Source organism: Gordionus sp. m RMFG-2023, chromosome 5 (genome assembly GCF_954871325.1).
Source record: "Gordionus sp. m RMFG-2023 chromosome 5, tfGorSpeb1-WG-v2, whole genome shotgun sequence".
In the NCBI taxonomy this organism is placed as follows: Eukaryota; Metazoa; Nematomorpha; class Gordioida; order Chordodea; family Parachordodidae; genus Gordionus; species Gordionus sp. m RMFG-2023.
Window position 1 is genome coordinate 29896319 of NC_088779.1, and position 25091 is coordinate 29921409.

The 25091-nt window shown below is 30.1% G+C and overlaps 1 protein-coding gene across 2 annotated transcripts; it reads right to left on the reverse strand.

Moving 5' to 3' along the window:
- Positions 1-409: 409 nt before the first annotated feature.
- On the reverse strand, positions 410-24889 carry LOC135930373 (uncharacterized). Of its 2 annotated transcripts, none has more exons than XM_065467163.1 (17): positions 24694-24889; positions 11223-13408; positions 10908-11162; positions 10603-10692; positions 8856-8993; positions 8024-8091; positions 6601-6709; positions 6123-6198; positions 4622-4689; positions 3995-4075; positions 3044-3094; positions 2700-2846; positions 2519-2626; positions 2362-2474; positions 1534-1867; positions 1029-1218; positions 410-644 (listed from the first exon to the last, which is right to left on the reverse strand). In XM_065467163.1, exons 2-17 carry the CDS (start codon positions 13251-13253, stop codon positions 553-555), a joined length of 3951 nt encoding a protein of 1316 aa, XP_065323235.1. In that variant the 5' UTR covers positions 13254-13408; positions 24694-24889; the 3' UTR covers positions 410-552. The 2 variants fall into 2 exon arrangements, with proteins under 2 accessions (XP_065323235.1, XP_065323234.1); XM_065467162.1 differs by having other exon boundaries at positions 3983-4075; positions 24694-24888.
- Positions 24890-25091: the final 202 nt, after the last annotated feature.

The window sequence follows — 25091 nt, forward strand, 5'->3', positions numbered from 1 at the left end:
ATAGTTTATTTGGAAAACAATGTGTATGATTGTTTGCAATATATAGATTTGGTCGATGAATTGTATTATAATAATACTATAATAAAAGTATTAATTTTTACAGAAATAAATTTTGTCCTATTTCATCTCAAAATTAGACAGATAACCCCCCCAAAAAATTTATGCTTCCCCCATTAAAGCAGCTTACCCCCTACCGCCTCAAAAAAGAATGCAAACTGTTCCTACCCCTCCCGCTCATGTAGACGCTGGATGTATGATTGGTTCTTTCTTTCTATCCTTCTTTTTTTCTTTCTTTTTTGCTTTCTTTCTTTTTATTTTTTTTCTGAATTGATTAATCAACTTTATACATAATTTTATATAGTATATATATATAATAAATATTAGTATATTACAATAATACAATTCTATATAAATATAATTGTCCAAGATTGGTATATTGTAAATAATATATAATTGCGATATAAAAAAAATTGCATTATTTTCTTGGCCGTTATTATATAAAAAAATATTGAGTAAGAGCATTGTTGAGTTTAAAGATATCGTGTCTTGTGTTCAGATATTTTCATCTTTCATTTTTATATCTTGGCTATTTTTCCTTTTCTCCACCCAGGTATCTCTGTTCGATTTTATCTTCTGTACTATTACTTTACGGTTTACAAATAGAAGAAAAATATAACTTTTATATAAATGCTACATCCAAAACATTTTTTTTCCTTAAGTTTTGTTCTATTTTTTTTTTTCGTGCAACTATCCGCTATTGTTTGTTATAGAGTGAGATCAAAAAATTAAATTAGAACTTAGAGAAAAATTTAAATATTTGAAGTATACAAAGGTGACGTTTAGAAAATCTTGGAATATAAAACATTCATTCATTTTTTATAAAAATAAGAGTTGAATGGTATATTGGTAATTAGTAAATATGTATTAATATAATTATAAATCTAATATTTTTATTCATAAATATATTTTAGATTGAATCGTTACATATGGATAAAAAATATGGTAAAATATATTATTTTTTTCATTACCATCAAAGAATGGATCCAACTTGGCCAAGTTTTCGTAGAGCGGCAAACAAACGTTATTCAACCAGGTAGTTTGGACTATGGGTACATCTTCGATCTTTTCCCGATCCATTTCCGGAATGGGTTGAATTTTTAATACGCGTTTTTCCAAGTCACCTTGGGTATAAAATTCGGCGGTAACTAAATCGACGGCCTAAATTTAGTTTTCATAAAATTGTAGTTTTCTTAATCGCGCAAAAAATGGCGCTTGGAATACGGCTCCCAGTACCCATGGAACCGGAACTCGTAATTCCTTTTTTTTTTAAAATTTTTCCGGAAACAAAAGTAATTTTTAAAATGTCAGGGAAACGGTAAAAGTGAAACTAATTTTTATGTAAGTTGTTTACAATGCATTTCCCCCTTACAGAGAAATCGAAACCAAAATCTCAATTTTTTTATAATTTTTTGGATCAAAATCAGTTCAAAATTCCCAACCGTGCTTATAAAAAAAATAAGCAAACAAACAAACTTTTCTCTGCGTATCCCAATGCTTGAAAGACGCGGAAAGATCGCACGCTGACATCAGCATGCTTAATAGTAACTCCAAATGATCGCTATTACGCCAGTCAAATTTATCGTTAGTAGCGAGATCGAAAAATCTGTCTCTCGTCTTAAAATGGACGTTCAAATCCGTGGCCAATATTCCGATCTTGAGATTGGATATAACATTCTTGTATTCCTCAGGAACCAAGCCCGAAAATATATTGTGACCCTCGGTGTGTAAAATCATGATTGCCATGTTAAAATGATGATATTCCATCGTAGCTTGATTTCCGTACAGCTGTTCAAGAGCAGAGTGAGTCCTTAGAATTATTAATTTTTATAAAAAAAACTATTACAAATCCCCTTTGGTGAGTTAATGGGCAAAATAAAAATGACACAGCAGATTAATTAATTTCTTTGTGATGGCTCGCATATTTCCTATGTATTCGTTAAAAGTGTATTCAAATACTAAACATCTGTGAACGCCATTTTGTCTGCATAATGGCATTTATCATTTAACATAATATTGTTTAAAGATATTTTTGCTAAATTTTACAAGATTAGACCTTACTTTAAAATGCCATTTGTTTAACACAGACCACAAAATGGCATCTATCTGATTCCTATTTAAGTACAATTTTAAATTCATTTTTAATGAATAAAATCATCAGTTCTAGACTAGAATAGTTCCTATTCATCTCATCACGGATTATAATCCCCTAACTGAAATGAGGTCTATTCTCATAAAAAAAATAATGATCAATTAACAGGTGTCACTTTACCAATTTTTTTTTTTTTTACAAATATAATATACTTAGTTTGATAGGAATTATTTAGTCCCCTGTGATCCAAGTCGTGGGAAAAACACGCGACTATAATGGCGATCCATTCCAGTTTTGTGAAAACTTTCGATATTTTTGTCGAATTCTATTTAACGATTTTTTAAAAAAATCTTAAAATAAGATAAAAACCTTCATTATTGAGTACATCGTTTGCGCTACGTTAAACGCGTGACACCAGTTGTGATACAAAACTTTTCGGTAATTTTTACGGGTAGTTAAAAACCATCTGCATAAAACCTTAAAAAAAATAGAATTACAAATGTGAAAATAAAAAAAAAGAAATAAATAAATAAGAAGAGAAATGGAAGACTCGATAATTGATTTTGAATGCTTTGATAAATTTGGAATCTATGAACATTCTGATGCCAGCTTTGATCATATCCATATCGCCTAAACTGTAATCGTCAAACATGATATCATCGATCTTATACATTTTGGCGGTCCCGATCTGAGCAGCCTAGAAAAAAAAAAGCAATAGAATGTTATAGCTTTAAACTCTTAGATTTTGTATATATTAGGGGGGGGGGGGGGTTCTGCAAATTCAATTTCCTCCGCCCGATCTTAAGCCGGCCCGTATCTGGCATGTGGTGTCGAACCCGGTTTCGGGGCGAATTGTAGGGCTATAACATATAAGTAAAGTTATCAAATGATTACCATTAGTTTTTCGACATCTTCTTCCGGTGTTCTCACGTGATACGATAAAACCTTTTTTTTTTATTTTTTAAAAAAAAAAATATATATATAATGAAAATGTTAATTTGTTTTCTTTTAGTTTCTATGACCTAAATATATTTATTTTCTTCTTTTTTTAAAAAAAAACGAAACATGTCTTAAATCTTGAATTAAAAATTTTATTTTTTAAAGCTTCGCAAATTTCTCTAATTAATAATTTTCCATCGAATTATTTTCATACTTCCCATTTTAAATAATACAACCACCCATTAGTGTCGCCAAACGGATCGTTTTGACCCGAATTTATATAAAACCGGCTAATTCAATATTTCATCCAGAATGAATATTACGCAAGCCCTGAAGATTTTGCTCATAGAAGGAAAGAAAGAAAGAAAGAAAGAAAGAAAGAAAGAAAGAAAGAAAGAAAGAAAGAAAGAAAGAAAGAAAGAAAGAAAGAAAGAAAGAAAGAAAGAAAGAAAGAAAGAAAGAAAAGGTCCAGTATATTATCGAAATATCGAGGCATAGGCAATATTTTTTTTCCGGCTAAAATATTGAGTTAGCCCTTTTTAAAAAATCGGCTCAAAACAAGCCGTTTAACAACGCTACTAAAAATATAAATTAATTATCATGCGCCTTACTTTTTTTATTCATAAAAATTCGCAACTTTTATCAATTTTAAAGCTAAAATTTTTTCAAAATTTTATAATTTCTCTAACTTTTATATTCAATTGATAAACTTTGGAAAAATAATTTAGGCCACTATTTTATTTTTACACTAAATATTTATTTCCCTTATTTCGTTAAGTTTTTTTAAATATTTTTGATGTTCACCACTTTCTTTCTTTCTTTCTAAGGACGCCTCCTAATCAGATAATCAGGTTGTAAATAATGTTTTAAAAAAAACATTATGCTTAAATATACTTCTAGTGCTACCGATTTCATCGCGTTTGTATCGGCCATTTGTAGATAAAGAATACTTTTGTCGTACACCAATCCACAGAATATGGCAAATATCTTGATAAAAAAAAATTGATAATATATATGTTGGAGTCAACAGAATAAATGCAAAAATTTAACATGATTGTTTACCCGTTATTAACCGTAAAAATAAAATATATAGATAATGTTTGTTGAACAAAATATAAAAATATAACTCAAATAATTTTCAAGTAAATGTTCGCGTTATATTGTAATAATAATATAACTTATGAGAGGTCGGCGGTTTTGCGAAAATTTTTTGGCAGAATTTTTTAGGGTCCCCTGCCAAAAAAACATTTTCGCGCCGAACCTCTTATACTTATATAAATGTTTGGGCGAATATCGCTATATTCAAAAATTATTTTTTGGCGCCAAAGCCGAGGTATAATAAAATGTTTTAAATTTGGTCAAAGAAAAGTTTCCGCGCTTATAAGTTAGGTCTTTGGTTATATTTAAAAAAAAATGAGGGCATTCGTTTATATGTTGACTAAGATATTTTTTTCGGTGAGAATCTATTTAACCAATAAAAACATCTGTTTTTTTTTTGAAAAAAAATTAGTTATTGCTATAAACAATAAAAACCTTTAATAATTCTTCGTCGTCAGAATCGAATTTTTGGTGTTCCATTTTGTCGATTGCCACAATTTGTCCTGAAGTATTTTTAAAACAAAAGAAATTCATCATTTGATAAATCAAAAATGTTTGGATATTTTTATAGGAACAACGGGTGTGACAGAAATAGGGTGCTCAGATCCTATATAAGGCAAATTGGAAAAAGGGGAGAACCATGTTAGGAAGGAGAAAAAAAAATTCCGCCAATACGGGTCTCACTCAAGATAAAATGAAGGGAAGGGTTGGGTTAAGAAAATTTGATCACGTGCCAATTAGACAAATGGGGTTATGTCATGGAGATGGAGAGGTTGGGGTGGGAATAGAAGCATGGGTGAGTTGGTAAATAGAAAAAGAAAGGGATTCGGTGAAGGCTGAATATGGCGATGTTAAAGATAGAATCAGCGATCACACCAGAGATCCGGCCCGACCAGTAAGTTGATGCATGTAAAAAAAAATTACGACATTCCAGTCTAACGCTAGTAAAAATAATCAGCATAATTTACCAGTCGCGGTAGGTTTTTTTTTTATAGCGGGGCCGTGTAAGGATCGTTAAAAAAGGAAGAAGAGGGAAATAGTTCTTATAGACCTGAATTATGTTCGATAAATTTTCCCCAAAAAATAAACTCCATTTTAAGTAGAAATTGGGTTAGGGTCAAACCCTCACTTCTAGGTTCCATTATTCACTCTTCTTACAATAAAGAAAAAGAAAAAAAAACCTCCAGAAGTTTATATTTGTGAACTAAAAACTGCGGGCTTTATACTTTCACCTGACTAGAAATCGGAAGGGCAGAATTGGATATCCGGGAGCGGAACCCGATAAGAATCTAAAACTTTCTTCGGTCCGGACCGAACCGATATTCCCGGACTGGACCGGATCACGGTCCTAAGAAAAATATTATTGTAAGTCGTCTATCAGTAATAAATCCAGAAGGATCTCGCATGACAAAAAAAAATCAAAAATTATCTTATTTGTTTCAAATTATAAAAATATCAATGACATAATAATATTAATACCTAGACTGATGGATGCATTCATTAAAAGTGTGCATCAACGAAAACAGCTGGGGACGCCATTTTGATTACCCCTATCATTATTAAATAATTTTAAACGAGAGGCCAATTTATTCCCTATGTCCGATGCAAACTTTTGATTATCGAGATAATAAGGAAGCAAGTTATCGATTTAATAGTTAAGTTTTTAAACACGAAAATAATTACTATGCAGGTTTACCAGAAATGGCGGGTCCAGCTGATTTGCATTTCAACGACGCCTATCAAATGCATTATTAGGAACGCGTGGTCAGTCTAGGTATTATTGTACGTCATTTTTAATACGCCTAAAAAAGATTTCGCGTGGCAAAAAAAATCAAAAATTATCTTATATTTGTTTCAAATTATATGTGTATATAATAAAATAAAGTAAAATAAAATGGATATCATTTTTTTTTCTAACATATATTTATATATATACCTATAAAAAACTTTTTTTGATTTAATATTTCAACACCGATGCTATTAGATATGGTTGAGTTTGATGATAAATTTATCTATTATTTTTTTAAAAAAAAATATATATATTTTATGGTGATAAGAGCTCCTTCAATATCTCTCTCCACTTTATGTTATATTTCATGCTATCTTCTTTTATCTAATTTATATACTTCTTCATATTGGCTTCTAACTTTATGGCCCTAGAATCTTTCTGAATAAAAATATGGCTTTGCTCTTTTATAGTTGACTAAAGGTAGGTGGTTAAACAACACTACCTCTTTTACGTTTACCCATCACTTCCAAACTCTCAACCTTATTTTCCTATATAGTTCATTTAGAACCTTCTCATTGTATGCCCATAACCACCTAAGTCTGTTTATACCATTATCTTAGTCTTAATGAGTACTTACCTTTAAACCTGGATTAAAATAATAATATATTTATGGGAGTGGGAATACTTTATTTCGCATTATAGGCAAATGGTAGCTCGAGCTTCTGGTGGTGACGACATTGAGTTCTAAAGAATTTCTACTTCCCTTTCTGTAAGCGGAACGGAAGAATATTTTGCTAATATTTTTATTTTAAATAAAATACAATAAAAAAAATATATATATACTTTTAAATAAGGTTAAGGAAGAATAAAAAAATAGTGTTAAAGTCTTTAAATTGAAATATCTCTAATATATATATATATATATACATACACCAATTTATTTAAATGATACGAAATTATTCTGAAGCGACATATTAGATATAGAGGGGAGAGAAGAAGGTGAGGGGGTGGGGGGGGGGACTAAACCCAGTAGGAAGGTCGATTCGAAAACAAATATATTCGAGCTAATCGATTATTCGTTTTCGGATCTTTTGAACGTATATTTCGATTAGTATAATTACGAATAGTAAATTAAACAATTGCAAGAAAAAAAGGAAGAAAATGAAGGAGAGGAGAGAAGAGAAGAAAGTAAAGGAATGGAAAGCTCTTCTCTTTCTCTTCTCTTCTCTCCTCTCCTCTCCTCTCCTCTCCTCTCTTCTCTCCTCTCCTCTCCTCTCCTCTCCTCTCCTCTCCTCTCCTCTCCTCTCCTCTCCTCTCCTCTCCTCTCCTCTCCTCTCCTCTCCTCTCCTCTCCTCTCCTCTCCTCTCCTCTCCTCTCCTCTCCTCTCCTCTCCTCTCCTCTCCTCTCCTCTCCTCTCCTCTCCTCTCCTCTCCTCTCCTCTCCTCTCCTCTCCTCTCCTCTCCTCTCCTCTCCTCTCCTCTCCTCTCCTCTTCTCTCTCCTCTCCTCTCCTCTCCTCTCCTCTCCTCTCCTCTCCTCTCCTCTCCTCTCCTCTCCTCTCCTCTCCTCTCCTCTCCTCTCCTCTCCTCTCCTCTCCTCTCCTCTCCTCTCCTCTCCTCTCCTCTCCTCTCCTCTTAAGGTTTAATTTTTTTTAAAAAAAATCGTTAAATCTTACTTGGAAAAATTCCAAATAAAAAAATATAATATTCTTATCACTCAATTTTTTTTTTCTTCCCAAAATATATACTTGTCTTTTATATAAAATGAGTTATTGTTTTTTTAAAGAAAATTATGTTTACGCCAAATTTATTTCGAACAATGAAATTCTTAAAGATAGGCCGCCAATAAAAATAAGGGAAGAGTTAAAATTCTTTTTAAAAAAAATCTTTAACAAAACGTTCTTTCTTTCTTTCTTTTTTACTTTCTTTCTTTCTTTCTTTCTTTCTTTCTTTCTTTTTTTCTTTATGTTAAAATGTGATCTTAAGCAAACAGGAGCGTTAACCAGAACGAACCCTTTACAACGAACGAACCAAAGGAGTTTTAACCGTCTTTACGCTTACAAATTACAGTTAACAACGGATAAGAATTAATTGTTAGATTTAAGCGTTACTCATTTGCATCGGCGCTATGATCGTCCTCTTCAACCATCTCGAATGTTCGGTTGACAAAATTGGGACTCTTTTTTAAAAAAAGGGAACAAGATATTATTTAAAATAAAATATTTAAAATTGTATGTTTAAAATTTCGTGTTTTAAATACGGGGAAAGACGGGACGGGGCTCAAATAATCGTAATAGTAATGATGAGCCTCCTTTTCCCCTAAAATTTTTTACTAAAATTCCAGAAAATAATTTTTTTTTTTTCCGCAGAAAAATCGCAGATTTTTTTAAAAACCGCGTTCAAAAAAAAATGATCTAAAGTTGAAAAAAAAAATGACACGTTGCCGGAAAAAAAAACACATTGACGCTAACATATATATAAGAAAGAAAGAAAGAAAGAAAGAAAGAAAGAAAGAAAGAAAGAAAGAAAGAAAGAAAGAAAGAAAGAAAGAAAGAAAGAAAGAAAGAAAGAAAGAAAGAAAGAAAGAAAGAAAGAAAGAAAGAAAGAAAGAAAGAAAGAAAGAAAGAAAGAAAGGAAAGAAAGAGAGAGAGAAAGGAAGAAAGAAAGAATTCGGAATCCGTGGGGATTCGGAATCTCTTGATCCGGAAATGTATTCTAACATGTGTAGATTGTTTACCCTTATAATAAATTTCAGTCAAATTTGAGCCATAGACATTTTTAGTAAAATTTTTTTTAATTTCAACATGAAAAATCCATATAAAAATTAATATAAATTAGTTAAGTAGTTCTAAAGTTCAGCCCAGAGGATTTAAAATATTCTGAATCCCCAGAAATTCCGAATACTCATATGACATATGGATGGATTTTCCGTAGTAGGCTCACATTGATATCCTTGGCTTGAATGACCACTTTGCATTTTTCGCATTTCAGCATCCACAAAACCCTCTTCATTATTTTCATTATTCCTCTTTCTAAATTTAGTTGTTCTTCGTACAGATCATGTAGCAACTCCAAAAATGCCTTTTTTTTAATATAGAAATAAAAAAATAATGATTCGATAAATTTTGGCGCGTAAAAAGGTTCGGGCCTGATTTGAAAAAAACCGGACCGGGCCGGGTAGCCATCTAACTTGGGCCAGTTCTAAAACGGCTCAGCCAAGTTTTTATTCTAATAAAAATGTTCTCTCTCTCTCTCTCTCTCTATCATTAAGTTGAGGCTAAACTTAGACGTTTAAGTCAATTTTTTATGGGATAATCTTGACCGCGCCATATTTACGTTGGTCAAAGTTAGGTGATTTAACATCACTAAGCCGGGTTTGGACTTTTTTTTTTAAAAAAAAAGATAAAATAAATATTTTTCTCTTTTTAGGACATTAGGATAACAAAATAATCAGTAAATTTTTTTAAAAATTTTGGACAAGGGGGTAGGTCTTAAAAAAAAATTTTAGAAAAAAATTACAGGGCTCGCGGGACCTAAGTTCCATGGCAAACAGATAAAAACTAAACTGAATTTTAAAAAAACAAAAAAACCGAAAAAAAAACAAAACTTAAATCGAAATCAGAAAACAAAAGGTTGAATTTTTTTATATATTCGCATGAATAATATTTTTTTTTAAATAAAATATTTAGGGAACATTCAGTAGTGCGCATGCGCACAAATTCAACGTTTCAAAACGCGAATAATGCATTTAAACGCGTACTTTTAAATTGGACAGCATTTTTTGTTTGTTTGTTTTAAATTTAAACGTTATAAAAATAAACGCTTCAATTTAAACATAGCCGCGTTTACGTTTTTTTTATAATTTGCGTTTTTGAAACGCTGCGTTTGAAACGTTCAATTTGTGCTCATAATAATGGCGGGGGAAGGGGGGAATTAATTAATAAATAGGCGCCTTTTTTTAAAAAAAAAGGAATCGCGCCACATTTTGAAGAGTAATATAATGTTATATGTGTCCGTATACTTGTTGAGATTTGGTGACATTAAATTCCAAATCATTTACTGATGACCAGAGTTGTTAAAGGATCTAGATACACTGTATCTAGATATAAAAATGTGGTATCTGTATCTAGATAGATTTTTGATTAAATAATCTGTATCTAGTATTTTAGACGTTGTATCTGTATCTAGATCCATTTAAAAAGTATCTTTTAACAACTCTGCTGATGACAAATAATTTTTTTTTAAATTTGACCGACGTATTCCCAAAGTGTCATGGAAGCCATCCGGCACTGTGAATTTCGGAATTTTCTTCTAATCAAAAGTTTATTGGCGAAAATTGGTTTAAATCAGTAATTTCTAACATTTAAAAAAATGACCCTCAGCAAATGATGTAAAGTTGCGAGTTACCAAATATCATATGGGATTCTCCAGATACAACAAAGCCGGGCCCGAAACTGAAATTTTTTTTAAAAAAAAATACGGGCCGGGGCGAGTTTGGGCTAGGTCTAATTTTGCAGATATCTAAATATATACACAAATTTGCTTAACACTTCATAGTTTCCTATAGAATGTTTTTTTTTTAAAAAAATGGGTTCTTGTATAAATTTTAGTAAACTTAAAAAGAGAGGACATCGGGTTCGGTTTTAAACTTCGGGACATGTCAATCATTTGTATATATATAGATAAGTACCTTGTTTCTATCGAATTCCTTTCGCGATGTCTCCAGGAGTTTAGCATTTTTGAATGTTATGGTACAAAGATTGGCATATTTTGAGAGTATCTTTTTTAAAAAAATATATACATCAATCATTTAATGTCATAAATAACGTAATCATATAGAAAAATACAAAGCGGTTAACCCCCCCCCCCTTATCCTCCTTCTTTTTTTTGTTAGTGGTTTTGGGCTCAGGTTTTGGTGGGAACTTTATACAATTTTCGGGTTCGGTTCCTATTTAGGACCTCTGATTGATATTTTTTTTAAAAATAACGATTTACTATTTCATCCTCAATATCGAAAAACTGATTTGCGTGGCCAGCTTTCGCCGCGTGTTTACGAACTTTATTTTGATAAACGTCCTTGTCAATCATGATACCCTTATTCATCACTTGTATGACGCCCACGATTTCATTGTTACCGTGAACATTATGCATCATAGGCACGAGAAGCATTGACACTATTTTAGCATTCTCACTGTCGCTTTCATGGATATATTCTGTCAGACCGTCGATTTGAGGATTGTACAAGGCATTCTTGATAGTTCATTTTGCGTATACATAAAATTATAATTAATAGTAATTCAGTATAAATACCTTGGTAGGGTTCTTTAAATTAAATATTTTCCCCGTGGAGAAACATTCTTTTATTAGGCTATCCGCATCCTCATCGAATTTTAGCTTGAAGTCGTCCTTAAATATGGTGGTCTCGTTCTGGTTGTGACTAGGTTGCGAATCGCCCATGTTGGTATCGTTACCGCTTCCGCATTCGAATTGAGCCTTCAGATAAAAATGATCGCCCGAAGATTTGAGTGCGAGATTTGCTATCAGTTCTGATGGATGAGTGGATTTGACTTCCGGTTCGAAGCCCTTTTTGAGAAGCGATGCGCCGAGCGAGATCAGTTTTTCTTTGCACAGGTATAGCCGAGCTACCTTCGCCTCCGTTAGAATGGTCGCGTTCATCAATATAGTCATGGTGAGATTGGAAATGTCCAAAATTTGGAACGTATTGAATAGCGAATTGAATAGGGTATTGTTTTTCATCATGCTACTCTCTATGGCTCGCATCGTCATAACGTCTTTAAAATTAGGTTCCCCGTTATCGGGCGGGAATGCTTTGAAGGAATTGTGCTGGAGCTTCAGTAAAGAATCTATAGATAATGTTGTCAATATGAGTTTATGTTTAGTTTCGACGTCCTCACATCTCGGTAAATCTGTTTCGCTGTAAGATTTTGGCAGAAACGGAATGTCGCGACGAATGTTGGATTCGATTCTATCCTTAAAAGGGAGAGAAAAATTTGTTGGTGAGGGGTTAGTTGCTGCTAAATTGGAAGATGGTGGCACGCCGGTGTCTATCAGTACAGGAATTTTTTCTTTATTTTTAGTACTACTTTTGACTAAATTGAGGTGGGAGGCCTTAACTTTATAAATGATTAAATCTTTGTTGGTGTCAGAGGAGGAGGAAGAATTATTATTCGTAACATTTATATAATCGGTAATGGAATCGATTGGTGCCATCCCTTGCATGTCGGAATCTTTGTCAGGGAATGGAAGATCTTTTGCGCCGGAAACAGCTGGAAGATGCGGCACTTCTCTTTGGTTACGGGGATACGATAATCCGATCTTAGATGCGTCGTTATAGGTTGACAAATTATCTTTGCGCCGATTTTTTATAAGTTCGCTCGTTTTATCGTGGCCCGTATCGCTGTTTATGGGCGGGGAGATATCATCATTTCCTTCGGGAATATCCTTATTTTTCGAATTATTATACGCGTCATTACTTGTATCTCTAAGTCTCCGCGATATGGTATTCCTCCCGTGACGAATATTTTCGCTTATCTTCATAATTTCCGCCATATTCTTGGTCTCGACCACGGCGGAATGTCTCCTGTTTCTTGAACAGGGTATCTTCTGGCAACTCGGGACACCTTTCCCATCATACGAGACCTTACGAGTAGCAAAATTCTTGCCGAGATTATTCAGGGATTCCCGCCTCCAAACATTATCTTCGTCCCTCGTAAATTCTTCCGTGACATCCTCCCTTATGCAAGGTTCCATCGATACGATACTGTATCGATGATGAGTGGCGTTACCGAAGGGCGGAATATCGCATATAGAATTTCTCCCGGAATCGCGTCTCAACACGACGGAAGAGGATCGGCGAGAAGAAGGGCCGCCGCACACGTGACAATAAGAATAATTGGAAGATGTCGAAGAGGAGGACGAAGACGACGAATTCATGGGTAAGGAATTACCCGACGAGAAGGAGGAATGGGATGAGGATCCGGACTGGGATTTACGGCTGGCCCACACGTAATCTTGGAAGTTTTTGTAACCGTGAAAATTGAGCCATTTGTTTATGAGACTGAGGTCGGCTCTCTTGAGGAAGTAGTCCTCGAACTCCTCCCAGTGGCCGTCAAGCCAGAGATACACCTCCTCGGCGCAAACGTAGGATTCCGAAAGTTTGAAAGGGTTTTCGGCGTCATCCCCTACAATTTTGTCGGCGGTGATTTCACCTTTGACTATATCGTCGAGAGTATCCTTCTCCTTGGAATTTTCGCCTTCGAGAAGCTTCTTATCCTGGACCCCTGCTACGTTAGCTTCTTCGTGACATTCTGTATCGAACATTTAAAAAAATGATAATGAATCAAAAATTTCCTCCTGATCGCGTTTAATTTTTTTTTCTTCAAAATTTGACAAATATGATTATTCTCTCGAGAACTAAAATTTTTTTTCTTCTTCTTCTTACCATAATTTTATTTTTTCCTGATTTTATTTTTCCGCTAAATAAATTTAAAAAAAAATATATATATACAAATGAAATAATATTTGATTAACAAAATTTATGCTTTCCACTCCCGGTTATATTATATTATATTTTATATTTATTTATTTAATATATTAAATATCGAAAAAAAAAATTTTTTTTTCTTTTTAAAAAGTAACTGTTTTTAAATAAACAATAAATATAATTATTAAAAAGAATTATTATTATTATTATTATTATAATCTATTTTCTCTCAAATCAATTCAAAACAAATTTTTTTTTTTGTAATTAGCTTTGAGCGAAATCGTTTATTCTTAAGTTTTGGAGGAAAAAAAAATACAGATTAATAATAAGAATAGAATATTAATAAAACTGATTTGTTATATATGATTACTTTCTTGTAATTTTTTACTTTTCAAAGCCTTTTTTTTAAAAATTTTATTTTAAAATAAATTTAAATTTTAAAAAGGGAATTAAATTATGAAAAAAAAAAAATATCAACCTCTTAACCAAATAAAATCTCATTATCTTTGCCCAGATCTAGTATTGTTAAACGGCACTTTTTGAGCCGATTTTGGCTAACTCAATATTTTAGACAGAAAAATATTGCCTAAGTCCTTAGAGATTTCGAGATCATATGCCTAGACCTTTGTTCCTTCTATGAGCAAAATCTTCAGGCTTGCCTAATATTCTTCTGGATTAGATAATGAGTTAGTCGTTTTTCAAGAATCGGCTCAAAACGAGCCGCTTAACAACACTACCCAGATCTTTGAAGAAGAAAAACAGGTTAGATAGGGACATTGACACAACTAGTATTTTTTTTACTCTCCTCTAAACAAAACAAATAAAAATTTCCTATTCCCAGAAAAAAATAAGTTTTTTTTGATAAAAGAAAAAATTATGCCTTTGTAAATGTTAATCCCTTAATTCATTAAATTTTTAACGAATTATTTATATTTTAACTATAAATAAAATGATATTATTATAATATTAATATTTTATCGTTTAAAATTTATATCCAAAATTTGAATAATGCTGAGGTTCACAAACTTAGAGATTTTAAAAATTCACTTTTATTTTTAGGCTAATTGGAGTTGGGTTATAACCATATAGATCCTGTATCTAGATATAAAATTGAGGTATCTGTATCTAGATAGATTTTTGATTAAAATATCTGTATCTAGATATTATTTTAAACGATGTATCTGTATCTAGATCCATTTAAAAAGTATCTTTCAACAACTCTGGTAATAACAGAATTGATATACCCGAACCAAAAAGTTCTATCTTCGGTCCTGGATAGAATCTAATGATAGTGACACACTTGTCATTTTTTAATTGAAATTGAATTATGAATTGGATTTCTTTTATTCCTTCGGGGAATACATATTTAAATAGAATGGAAAAATTACAAAAAAAAATGAAATTGAAATAAAATTTTCATTTTTTCTTATTCTAAAATATATATTATTCATACTAGTGAAATCACGGTCCGGTTTGGATATCCGGGCCTATTTTTCAAAAAAAATAATTTCGGGCCGGGTTAGGTCAAGTGGACGAATAATTTTTGTTCCGGATCGAGTCAGGCTTTTCGGGGCAAATAGAAAAAATATTTCGGGCCGGGTCGGGTTTGGGAAATAAGGCCCGATGTCGATCACACAATAAGAGTTATTAGGTTCTATCTCATTTTCAATACTAAATTTGGATGTGAATAAAATTTCAGGGGAACGACCTGAAAACAAAAGTATTTTTTTTTAAGTTCCTGTTTCCGTTCTCATTTCCGACGAGGGGGGGAAGCTCTTTTTCCCGTTCTGAATGCTTCGGGAACGCCTTCCCTTCCCCTTAAAAAAAACAGCAGTTTTCTATTTCGAAAATTTACATGAGTGAAAGTATTTAAAAACTCCTCAAATTTAATATTTCGAAGTTGCCCTTTACTTAAATGGACGATTCGAGAACTTGTCCCCTAAATAAAGCTTAAAAATCGACCTTCTGCCTATAAGCGATATTTATACAATGTAGGAACCAATGACATGTTATAATGCCCAAGACTGACGATGCATTCGTTAAAAGTGTACATCGACGAAAAACAGCTGGGGACGTCATTTTTGTTACCCATAATCATTTATCAAAAATTTTTAAACGAGAGGCCAATTTAAACCCTATGTCCTGACGCTAACTTTCTTAAAGAACTGCCTGATCATCCAGGAATAATACAAGTGTTATCAATTAGTTTTTAACATTAGAATAATTACTATGTAGGTTACCAAAATGGCGGATCCAGCTGATTTGCATTCAACGACGCTTTCAAATGCATTATTATGAACGCATCGACAGTCTAGTTATTAAAATGGCGGAACCAGCTGATTTGAATCTAGGTATTATTATATGTCATATGTTATTATATTATATAATAATAAGTTTAAACATTTTAAATTTTATTGTGCCGACAAAAAAGTAATAAATTGATTATTTTTTAAGTTTAAGATATTAATAAAAATATTTATTTTTTTCACAATTTAAAGGATATTTATAATTTATTGATTTTTAAAAAAAATATAGAAATTTTTTTTAAAAAATAAAATATATTAATTCTCATAAATTAAGAAATGAGTAAACAAAAAATAAAGAAAAAATATTAAAAATAAAATAATATTAATTAATTTTATATAATTTTGTATAAAGCACAAACTTAAATATAAGTTAGAAATCAGAATTTTTTTTTTAAATTTCTGTGAGTTTGCTCAATTGCCTATTGGATGAGAGATATTTTAATTAAAAACTTTGATTGGTTTATTTAACCGTAGGGTTAGGAAATTCGATATATTTAAACGACCTAAATCATTTATTATGACGCGAATTTTTTTAGGATTTTTTTAAAAAATTTATATTTAAAAAAAATATTTGTAAATAAAATATGAATTAAGGAGGTAGTCGATGACATATAATGATACCCAGACTGACGGGTGTCATTGAATGCAAATCAGATGGACCCGCCATTTTGGTAACCCGTATAGTAATTAATCACGTGTTAACAAACTTAGTATGAAATCGATAACTCGCTTCCTTATCATCTCGATGATCTGGCAATTCTTTAATAAAGTTTGCGGTCATCAGGGTCTCTCTTTTAAATTTTTTTATAACGATATGGGTAACCAAAATGGCGTCCTCAGCTGTTTTTCATTGATTTTACACCCTTTTAATGAATGCGTCGTCAGTCTAGGTATTATCATATGTCATTGGGAGTAGTAGTTATAAATTTCATTTCACTTGGTTCGGTTCCGACAAAGAAACAGGAACCAACATGGTGATCATTGAAGCCTGCCCATGAATTCTCGAAAGCCCTCATATGATTTAAAATCAATCCTTCTTTCTTTCTTTCTTTCTTTCTTTCTTTCTTTCATTTGTGTATAAGGATTTGTCCATCCCGTAATATTATAAACAGTGACGTGCTCCTCGCTAGGGATGTATAATATACGCGCTCCGCGTACCTAAAAGGAACTAGCGAAGCGAATGGTTATAATTTAATTTGACATTTTAAAAAACGATCACAATTTATGATAAAAGATAAATGCTATATAAAAATAAAATATGTATATATAATTATTACCTTATTTTTTTAATGTAATGTATTTTTAAAAAATGAACATGAAAAGGTGCATCTAGGTGTTGGCACAGCACAGCACAGCGGATTGATGTACTACGAGACCCACAAATTTCAGTTGAAATTCGCTGAAGTAATGTAAAAAGCCTTCCTGTAGGAAAACCCCAAAATTAAGCTCATTTTTGGGGGGGGGGGGGCGAGTGCCTTGAAAAAAAAAATCATTTTCTCTGGGTCCAAAAAACACTGATTGTGTCAGAAACAATGGGATGGGGGTTATTAGTAATATTAGGAATTCTAAAATCTTTTTTTCTAATTTCTGTTCTTACTAAGGAATCAGAGCTATAATAGGGATTGTTATTATATATTAATATTTTTATGATATAAATTTTTTTAATTATTGTATTTTTAATATAAAAATATTATACGAAAATTATTATTTTATTGAATCGACTAATTTATTTTAATATACATGCTAACGGCCATGTGTTTTTATTGTAGAATAATTTTTATCGTTAACCTTCGGAGTCATTTATAATTTATTTACGTGAAAAATCTATGCAAAAAAACTCAATATAAAAAACTCAATATAAAAAACTCAATATAAAAAACTCAACTCAATATAAAAAACTCAATATAAAAAACTCAATATAAAAAACTCAATATAAAAAACTCAATATAAAAAACTCAATATAAAAAACTCAATATAAAAAACTCAATATAAAAAACTCAATATAAAAAACTCAATATAAAAAACTCAACTCAATATAAAAAACTCAATATAAAAAACTCAATATAAAAAACTCAATATAAAAAACTCAATATAAAAAACTCAATATAAAAAACTCAATATAAAAAACTCAATATAAAAAACTCAATATAAAAAACTCAATATAAAAAACTCAATATAAAAAACTCAATATAAAAAACTCAATATAAAAAACTCAATATAAAAAACTCAATATAAAAAACTCAATATAAAATTATATTGAGTTCAAAAGTTCATGGCAAAGGTATTCCAAACATGAATAGAATATATTTCCGGTAAAAATCCGATTTTTAAAAATTTTAAAGTAAAAAACACGCGACGCTAACATATAGACTAGTGTTGTCAAACGGCCGTTTTGCGACGATTTTTAAAAACGGCTAACCTCAATATTATAGCCAGGAAAATTATTGCTCTAAGCGTCGAGATTTCGCGCCAAAAGATCTTCAATCCTATGTGCCATTTATGAGCAAGATGGAATATTGAATTTTAGCCGTTTTTGAAAAATCTGATCAGCTGTTATAACGACACTAGTTTCAATTGTACGATGATAATTTTTTTTTAAAAAGACGATTCATCATATCCAATGGACAATTTAATTTTTTTAAATCTTGAAGCTAAGAACGATAATTTATCATCAATCCAATATAACTTAAAAATAAAAATTTTATTTTTTAAAAATATAAATAAAAATTAAATCCCTAATGAAGAATTTTATAATTTATTTATGAATTGAAGGAATTAGAGAAATTTATATTGTAGACCATTTTAAAAAAAATTTTTTTTATTTATTGATTGATCGATAATCAGTTTTTTTTATTTATTGATTGATCGATAATCAGGTTAATTGGTCACTCGTTAAAAAAATTCGCCTATGCCATGGAAAGAAAGAAAAGAAAAGAAAAGAAAAGAAAAGAAAAGAAAAGAAAAGAAAAGAAAAGAAAAGAAAAGAAAAGAAAAGAAAAGAAAAGAAAAGAAAAGAAAGTAGACTTAATGATTCCGAATTTGTTTATGAGGAGTTAGTAGAAGTTGGTAGCAGAGATGGCGTCCTCGTATGGTTAAAAAAAATCCGCGTACCGTGTTGGGAAGATCGTAGACGATTCTAAGGGCCCCATTCTCTAAAAGCGCGTTTCTTAATTTCATATTATAAAAGTCCGTTTCGAGGTGTAATGTGCATTTTTTGGCAGAAAATTTGTTTTATAGATAACTGAGAAAGAGCTGAATATATAAATAAATAAAAAACGTCCATTGTGCGTACTTATATTTCCACTAGGGCTTAGTAATGGGTGTTTGGCGGGGAGCGTATTGTGTTTTTACGAATCATCTATACTTGTTTATTAAGATGAGCCCTGCCATTTTACTTTATCAAATATTTTTTTTAAATTTATTTATATTATGTTAGTGGCTAGTTGTTATTAAAAAGCCCGATATGGGATGATTTTTTCAAAACGGTCCGATTAGCCCCGGGTCTGAACCCCGGGGTCATTTTAGCTAAACTAATGTTATATGAGCATCGAGATTTGGCAGATAGATTGTCCAACAAGCAGTTTCTTACAAGTTATGTACAAGAATCTTTAGGCTTACATAATGTTAATTTGGTTATAATATTAATCTGACCGGTTTTCTATAATCGACCCCGGCTTTTTAACGACGCTATATAGCGGCAATGTGTTATTTTTCCGGAAATGTGTTTTTTTTTAAACTTTGGATTCATTTTTTTGAGCACATTTTTGTTTTAAAAAAAATTTTAAATTATAATTTTCCTTTCTTCCCTTTCCTTTTCTTTTCTTTCTTTCTTTCTTTCTTTCTTTCTTTCAGGAATTGTAGATAATTTTTAACCGTTAAACTTTTGAGTCATATTAATAAAATTTATATTGAAAAAATCTCTGGAAAAAAAACTCAATATAAATTTATATCGAGTTCAAATTGTTCACGGCTAAAAATGTCTGATCTGAAATTGTAGGGCAAGTAATTCCAAAACATAATGGAATTACATTTCCGATAAAATCAGATTTTTTTCAAAATTTTTAAAAAAAAACGCGTTCAAAAAGAAAGAAATAAAAAAATTTATATTTAGAAATTGACTCGAAATTAAAAAAAAAATAAATAAAGAAGATATACACGAAATAATTTAGAAAATCTAAATTAAAGTGTAACGCTATGAATTTTGAAACACGTTTAGGCCGCATTCATAGTGGGACCCGATACGACACGATTTAACAGCTGATCCATTTTTAAAATTTGTTTATGAGGTCAATTTTTTTCTCAGTTAAAATTATTATTTTCTTAGATTAATTATTAATGAATTAAATTAAAGATAAAAAAATCGATCAGCTGTTACGTGTCGGATCGGATCCCACTTTGAATGCGGCCTTATAAAATAGGAGAACTAGTAAAAAAAATAATATAGTACCGATAAATATACCAAATTATAAAGGGGAATATTTAATTATTTAAACTTTATCCCGTAGTTGTTTAAAAAAAATGTAGCTTGTAAACTGTAACTAGTTTTACCTTTTTCCGTTATTTTTTTTTAAAAAAAAAGTATTTAATTTTAATACAAAGCCTAGGACAAAAATACTAATTGTAACTGTAACTAGTTTACCTTTTTTTTATAAAATGTAACTTGTAGCTTTATAAACCGTTACTTTAAAAAAAAAAGTATCTAATTTTAATACAAATCTAGGACAAAAAAAATACTTGTAACTGTAACTAGTTTACCTTTTTTTATAGAATGTAACTTGTAGCTTTATAAACCGTTACTTTTTTTAAAAAAAAAGTATCTAATTTTAATACAAAGCTAGGACAAAAAAAATACTTGTAACTGTAACTAGTTTACATTTTTTTTTAAGAATGTAACTTGTAGCTTTATAAACCGTTACTTTTTTTTAAGAAAAAAGTATTTAATTTTAATACAAAGCCTAGGACAAAAAAAATACTTGTAACTGTAACTAGTTTACCCTTTTTTTATAGAATGTAACTTGTAGCTTTATAAACCGTTACTTTTTTTTTAAAAAAAAGTATCTAATTTTAATACAAATCTAGGACAAAAAAATACTTGTAACTGTAATTAGTTTACCCTTTTTTTATAGAATGTAACTTGTAGCTTTATAAACCGTTACTTTTTTTTAAAAAAAGTATCAGGACAAAAAAATACTTGTAACTGTAACTAGTTTACCCTTTTTTTATAGAATGTAACTTGTAGCTTTATAAACCGTTACTTTTTTTAAAAAAAGTATCTAATTTTAATACAAATCTAGGACAAAAAAATACTTGTAACTGTAACTAGTTTACCTTTTTTTTAAGAATGTAACTTGTAGCTTTATAAACCGTTACTTTTTTAAAAAAAAAGGAAGTATCTAATTTTAATACAAAGTCTTGGACAAAAAAAATACTTGTAACTGTAATTAGTTTACCCTTTTTTTTATACAATGTAACTTGTAGCTTTATAAACCGTTAATTTTTTTTAAGAAAAAAGTATCTAATTTTAATACAAATCTAGGACAAAAAAATACTTGTAACTGTAACTAGTTTACCTTTTTTTATAGAATGTAACTTGTAGCTTTATAATCCGTTACTTTTTTTAAAAAAAAGTATCTAATTTTAATACAAAGCTAGGACAAAAAAATACTTGTAACTGTAACTAGTTTACATTTTTTTTTAAGAATGTAACTTGTAGCTTTATAAACCGTTACTTTTTTTTAAGAAAAAAGTATTTAATTTTAATACAAAGCCTAGGACAAAAAAAATACATGTAACTGTAACTAGTTTACATTTTTTTTTAAGAATGTAACTTGTAGCTTTATAAACCGTTACTTTTTTTAAGAAAAAAGTATCTAATTTTAATACAAATCTAGGACAAAAAAATACTTGTAACTGTAACTAGTTTACCCTTTTTTTATAGAATGTAACTTGTAGCTTTGTAAACCGTTACCATTTTTAAAAAAAAGTATCTAATTTTAATACAAATCTAGGACAAAAAAAATACTTGTAACTGTAACTAGTTTACCCTTTTTTTTATAGAATGTAACTTGTAGCTTTATAAACCGTTACTTTTTTTTAAAAAAAAGTATCTAATTTTAATACAAATCTAGGACAAAAAAATACTTGTAACTGTAACTAGTTTACCTTTTTTTTATAGAATGTAACTTGTAGCTTTATAAACCGTTACTTTTTTTAAAAAAAAGTATCTAATTTTAATACAAGGCTAGGACAAAAATATTAATTTATAAATATCGAGATTGGAGAGGATTGTGAATATAAGAAGCCAATGGGAAGAGAACCAAACATTTTGATCGATTTTATCGATTAATGTCGGAGAAGAAAAAAAATTAAGATTAATGTCATTTTAATGGATTTCAGGGGGAAAATCTTGTAATATTTTTTTAAAAAAAAACAAAATAATAATATGTCAGCGTTAATAAATTATTTAATTTGCATAAAGTTTTAATATAAAAAACGTAAATAAATAGTTTAATAATAAAGAAATTTTAAAAAATGGATTCCAAACATTATTTTTTTTTTTGCTAAGTAGCGGGCGTAATGAGAAGCCCGGGGTCGAAACGGCCCGATTTAGCAAGATAATATGTTAATTTTTAAGCCTCCTAGAATTTGGGTAAAATAGATGTGCTAACCTATTCTGCCCCATCTATTAGCAAAATCTTCAGGGAGTTTTCGTTTATAATCTTAATCGAAATACACCACTAGTAAAGAAGATTAAAGGCGTTTCTTAATTTTTTTTTTCCTTCCCCCTTATTTTTTATAATTTTATGAGGTTAAAAATTTATAGTTTGAATATATATATTTTTTAAATTTTCTTGAATAACAACAGGAAGGAATTCTTTAGATTTTAACTCATTCAAACGATATTGTATTAAAATGGTTTTGCAAAATGATTTCTTCAGAAATCTAATGATATTGAATTCACTTTTAATCCCTGGAAGAAATTGTAATAAACTCTGTGTAGGCTAATTATCTTAAATTCTAAGCTTTATGTCCCAATGTTTAAATTTCTGTTTCAAAATCCTTGAAGTTTTAAAAAAAATTGCTAAAAAATTTGCCGATAACTTATTTGACAAGTTATTAATCTTTTTAAAAACGATTAGGTACGAAACACGGGGTTAGTGTTAGACATTTTCAGAAGCCTTTTTCGAAGGAAAGTGCCCTGAAAAAATAGAGAACTATAATTAAAAAAAAAATTGAGTAGATAAAGAGTTTAGGAAAAGGTGTTATTGGGTCATCCAAGAAAAGAGTAGATGCTTAGAAAGTTAAAATCTAAAGAGAGATCCTCCTAAATGAAAACAATCTTCCTGGCATCACTGCCCATTCCTGTACTTTGTTCATTCTTGGGACTTTTTGTTTAAAAAAAAACTATTATTTATATTGCAGGCATGACACAAATCGTCAAATTATTTCTAATATTTAAAATTTTAGATAAAATTTGCAATAGAAAATCTATTCTATTTACTAAGTGAGTTAAACTTGAGAAGCTCTAACCATTCTTCTATAGATAGGCTCTAAGACAAGAATTTTTTATCTTTAGATAGTAAAAATTTGTTGGTCTCTTGATAATTTCGGGTAACTCCCTTAAATTTAACCAAAATTTTTAAGTTCCCAATCAAATTCATACTTTAACTATACAAATATGGCTAAGAGAAGTAAGAAGTCTAGACAAATTGAGCAAGTCTAAGTTGGGCAAAATTTTTTCTAAGACATTCAGTTTAATGTAGACTTTGTCTTTTAACTAATTTCACTAATTTCAACATGTCTTTGTGAAAAAATTTTATTTTTTTTATTTAAATTAATTGTATAAACGAAAATTATATTTTTATTTTTAATTCAAGAAATATAAAAATATAAATTTAAAATAAAAGAGAAAAAATATTCAATTTAAAAAATTAAATATATAAATAAAAAAGAGGGGGGGGGGTTGGAAGGAAAGATACTGGAAGAATAGAATGTAATAAGAAATATTTGCCAAGAAAAATAAGGAAGATTTGATCTGATGGATTCGATCTTTTCCAGGGATCCATATCTCTAGCTTTCCGAATTAGATTTGAACTTTTTGCTAAATTAGGTTTTTAGAATCTTAACAGAAAACTGGGCTTAAAGATAAAAAACATTTCCGGTTGTAGGAAAAGAAAGGAATTATGGTAATACCGACATTCCCATAAAGGGAGTTAAGCAAACACAACACAAATAAATATATTAATTCATGAGTCTTCTATAGGCAAAAAAAATAGTATAGGCGTTAGCAAAGGATTTAATACCTAACATTAATGATATCAATCCATTCGTCAAGGTATAATAAATTTTTAGATTTGAATCATATTTATTTACAGATATAACTTACATGAAAGAAATTAAGCTTAAAATCAGCCATCACCCACCTTTAAAGTAATTAAATTATACTGTAGTTCTCAGGTATAGGCTTTTTCTTTGTCCCACTCCTTATAAATTAAAGCCTATAGAGGTAAGCAACATTTTTCTAAATGTTGTGCCTACAAGTACGTGCGGCTTGCCCACAAACGTGTGGAGGGCTCCTCATATTTTTATTTTTATACCCAAATTAAATTGTTCCAATTAGATGGAAATGAGGAAAACCTAGCGTAGCTCTGTTGAATCTTCAACGTTAGAGGGCAAAAGCGCTATATATCACGTATCACGTAATAAATTTTTAAAATCAACGATATTGCACTTAGCGGTTATTATTCACGCGATGTTGCATTCACTGTAATGCTTTGTCGGTAATAAATCCGCTCGTAATGCGTTTAGCGATTCTGGCTTTAGATTACCGGAAATACATTCACCCAAAAAGTATGAACTGAATATAGGGGAGGGGGGAATATAATCCAATCAAGAATTGACTAAAAAAATATAAAAAATTAATAATAAACTAGAAATTCGCACTGAATAAATAAATAAATATTTTTTTTACCTTTTCAATCCAAGTGGAACAATATGCCTCGGTAAAATGTATTTCTCTGGTTGGCGTCCAATCAAAATATATATTTCATATGTTACAAAAAAACTTTTATTTCATGTTTTTTTTTTCAAAATAAAAATTTTTGAAAGTAAATTTATTTTTGCGTTTTTGGATATACAGTCTTGTTGGAAAGAATTGTATTATTTTTTGTTAAATCATAAATTTGGTTTTCAAGCAAAGATACAAAATTTTTTTTTTTTATTAATTATCATTTTTATTAAACTTTTGGCATAGGTATTTTTTATTTAATTTTGATATGATAGAAACTTTAATAAAAATAATATATTAATGTTTTATTTACTTTGACAAAATATATGATGTGAATTTTTTTATATAAGAATTCAAAACGT